The sequence below is a fragment of the Monopterus albus genome, unplaced genomic scaffold (assembly GCF_001952655.1).
Source record: "Monopterus albus unplaced genomic scaffold, M_albus_1.0 scaffold35.1, whole genome shotgun sequence".
Lineage (NCBI taxonomy): Eukaryota > Metazoa > Chordata > Actinopteri > Synbranchiformes > Synbranchidae > Monopterus > Monopterus albus.
This window is the reverse complement of record NW_018127915.1, coordinates 1,887,865-1,891,842: the sequence shown is the minus strand read 5'-3', so window position 1 is coordinate 1,891,842 and position 3,978 is coordinate 1,887,865. Positions and strand designations below refer to the sequence as shown.

General features: G+C 43.2%; 1 protein-coding gene across 1 annotated transcript in view; it reads right to left on the bottom strand.

The window, feature by feature from the left end:
- Positions 1–2,585, bottom strand: part of nme3 (NME/NM23 nucleoside diphosphate kinase 3) — a 4,757-nt gene extending 2,172 nt beyond the window's left edge. Inside the window, exons 1-4 of the mRNA XM_020597848.1 lie at positions 2,476–2,585; positions 1,395–1,525; positions 1,160–1,261; positions 481–593 (exon numbers count right to left, since the gene is read on the bottom strand). Of these exons, the coding sequence (XP_020453504.1) occupies positions 481–593; positions 1,160–1,261; positions 1,395–1,525; positions 2,476–2,521 (392 nt within the window). The 5' untranslated portion in view covers positions 2,522–2,585. The remainder of the gene's footprint in view (positions 1–480; positions 594–1,159; positions 1,262–1,394; positions 1,526–2,475) is intronic.
- Positions 2,586–3,978: the final 1,393 nt, after the last annotated feature.

Sequence of the window (3,978 nt, the reverse complement as noted above, 5' to 3'; positions counted from 1 at the left end):
TCCGTATAATCCATCGCGGTGCCTCAGATCAGCAGATCAGCTTCTTCTGGAGGCACCAAGGGCCAGGCGGAAAACTAGGGGGGACAGAGCCTTTGCTGTGATAGGTCCAAACCTATGGAATGCCTTGCCGCTTTATATTAGGCAGGCCCCCTCACTGTCCACTTTTAAGTCTTATTTGAAGACCTACTTCTATTCATTGGCGTTTGACCAGGAATGACACTCTGTCTGTGGTGTTAGTGTTTATATTATTGTTTATAGCTTTTTATGTGTTGTTTTTATATTTGTATGATATGTTAAGTGCTTTGGTCAGCTGTGCTGTGGTAAAGCGCTATATAAATAAAGTTGAGTTGAGTTGAGAACAGAGAAAGTAAACAAGTCAAACATGTAAAGAGTCAATAGTCAGTGAGGAAGTTTGTGACATAAAAATATAATTCTTCCTCCCATTTTCCTGCAGAGAACCGAATCATCAGGAGATCTTACCTGCCCACTTCCACACAGTACTCTCCTCTGACAGTTCCAGGCAGCGAGTCTGCAGGGTTGGTCTCTCCCAACATCTTACGCGCAGTCTTGACCACGTCCAAACCCTGCCACGCCTGAACAAACAGAAAGGTTCATGTCTCCACCAGGCACTGCTAATGCCTTTGTAAAATACCGTACAAAACTTTGGACTATCAGATGTGTCAAACTTCGTTGCTTTCAAACTGTTCTGCTTTGGTGAGCCTCAAGTCAACATTTAACAAAATCACTCCATACACACGATCATATTTAAGTCACGTTTTGTCAACAAATTTTATGTTCCATGCTGGAAGGTTAATCTTTTAAACAATGTCGAACTGTTAAAAATGTCTATTGACTCTTACAGATGGCTCAACATTAGCTGCTTTGCTTCAGTCCCCTGGATTCCTGAAAGTCTTTATAACAGGGGTGGGCAATTCTGGTCCTCGAAGGCAGCGTCCACTTTGTCTTTCCTCACTCCGCCGTCATCTAAGATGGTATCGTCCAGCTTCTGATTGACTGAACACACCTGATCCAGGTAATCAGCAGTGGGTAGGGCGGGGATAGTTGGACAACAAGCAGGGCAACGGCCATCGAGCACCAGAATTGGCCACCCTGCTTTAGTATAATGTGGACATATGTACACTATGTTGAAGAATCTCACCATTGCAACAACTGGTCCAGAGCTCATGTAGGTTATCAGTCCACTGAAGAAGGGCTTACTCCTCAGGTCCCAGTAATGTTCCTTGAGAAGACCCTCAGATGCCTGGTTCACAAACACATACAAGACAGGCACACGTTCAGTTGGCAGGTATAGTAGCCTGGATCACTTAGGAAAGGAAACCGTTTTAGAAGTAAGGAGTCTCCTGGCACAATGTACAGACCTACTCTCTACATACCTGCAGGAGTTTGAGGCCCACCAGCTTGAACCCCCTCTTCTCAAAGCGATGTATGATTTCTCCCACCAGTTTTCGCTGCACACCATCTGGTTTCACAGCAATGAAGGTGCGCTCCTTCACCCCGGTCCACCCTAGAGCCACATAACATATGACAAAATTGAAGGGGAAAACCAAAGCGGTGACTGTTTTTGAACAGCTATGGGCCATTACCAGACAGAGCCAAAGCAGCTTGGATTAATCTCTACAGACAGTAGACGAGACTAATATTGGTTTAGTGGTGAAGGAAAATGTGCGTTTGCATTGAACCACACAAAGTTGACACTGTGAGGTCACTGACAACTCGGCCATTAATGACAGCTGTATTTACCTCTCAGTTCATACATGTCTAATCCATGTGTAAAGACACCCAGATTCATATATGTTTTGCTTGCAGGCTGCCTGTAAACAGCCATACACACAATAAAAATCTACCTCCATCATCACACATTTCTGTTGTTTCGGGTATTTACCATTCTGTCAACCCAAAAATGTAGGTGGAAACTGAGTCCATCCCCCCTCCCTTCTATTTATTGTTGGATTCTTCAATCCGTGCACATTTGCATGGCACCAACGGCAGCGCACTAACGCCAATAGGAGGGTGAGTCCACTGACAGTGAACACACATGAACTACACTACTGGTTAGACAAGGTGTCTAAGTATGACGTTAGAACAGTAGCTAACAATAGGCTTACACGTGTTAGTACCACAGAACCTGCATGCTAAGACGTATTTTACCATTATCTGTGAATAAAGCGCAAACCGTTTGTGTATCATCAGTCACACCATAGCCGGCTCACTGAACACTGCTCCCATGGTGAAAAGCTCTGCTTAAAGTTCCTTGCCTGTATTGTTTCACCAGTTCAGGTCCTTCTGTATCGGCTAGCTATCGTAACATTAGCCTATAGCCGAGGCATCTGTCCGCTGACTCTCCATCTCACGCTCCCACACACATCGCGGGCACTGTGAGCACATTATCCGGCGTGAAACCCAAACTAAAGGGCCCTGAATGTTAAACAGGGTGTGGACAGATATATCACCAACCTGACTGAAAGATGCGAGCAAATAATGACAGAAACACGCAGATCATTGTCGCTGGTGGACGGAGGAGCACACTGGAATGAGGAGGGAATTAATACGTGCGCGCGCGCGCAATTTCCATAGGACGTTCTTTAAACACGGGCACGTGGTGCTCCGAGGCGAGTTCACGAGGAGCGGCCGAAACAGCCAAAGAATTTCGTTTTAAAGTTTAAAATGATTTTTAAGAAAGTTAAAAAAAAAAACAGAAACCGCTGGTGCTACTTGAAAACTATGAGATATGAAGTCAAAATTAAATGATGGTAAGTCAATCTTGTCTGCTACTCAGTCTGCAATTTATTAGGTACACCTACATATTGGTGACAAATTAAAGGAAAAATCTGAATGCTGGACCCCAGTAAGGGGATCTGATACCTCTGTTGTGCTGTGGAGGGCATTCTGCTGCCATGGTTTGGGTCCATGTAATGCAAATCAATACAAAATTGTTCTGAGTGATCATCTCCTCTATCCTATGATGAAACATGAACATCATGATGGGAGTGATCTTTTCCAGCATCATAGTGCCCCCATCCATAGGGCACAAGGGGTCATTGAATGGTTTGATGCTTAGTGAAAATTATGCGACTCATATACTGTGGCCTTCACAGTCACTAGATCTCAACTCAACTGAACAGCTGTGGGAGAGTTTGGACCGACATGCTAGACAGCGCTCTCCATCACCATCATCAAAACGCCAAATGAGGGAATATGTTTTGAAAAAATGGTGTTCAGAGACTTGTAGCTGTTCTGGTGGTGGCCCACCACCTTTCTAAGACATTATGTTGGGTTTTCCTTTCATTTTTCACAGTCTGTAGCTACATCATGCTGTCTTATCCAACAGTACTGCATCTTCCCTCAAGAAGGTGGTTTGGTGGTTCACTTTTTGTCCTAACTGTTCTAGAGAGGTGCTGATTCAACTGTATTCACAGTACTATATTAAACAGAGGTGTTTGTGTAGGCTGCCTTCAGCATAAACTACAGCCTCCAAAATGAGCATCCAAAAAAAAAACCTCTTACAGCAGTAATATTTTACCTTAAGTGAAAGGAACATGTGTTCTATGTTTCTGAAGCCCATAGTTGAAAAGGAAATTATAGAGATAGTGAATAAATGTGGTAACAAAACATCTAGTGATAGTGATGGTATCACTATGACAACTGTTACATGGGTAATTGAGGGGATATGCAAACCATTAACCCATGTTTTTAACATGTCGTTTCGACTTGGTCAGTTCCCCAATAATATGAAAATAGCAAAGGTTATTCCACTGTATAAATCTGGTGATAAGCACAACTTCACAAATTATAGACCGGTTTCTCTGTTGTCACAGTTTTCAAAAATCATGGAAAAACTCTTTAATAACAGATTAGACACATTTATTGATAAACATAAAATCCTTTCTGATTGTCAATACGGTTTTAGGTCGAACCGATCAACATCTTTGGCCATTACCGACCTGATGGAGGACATTA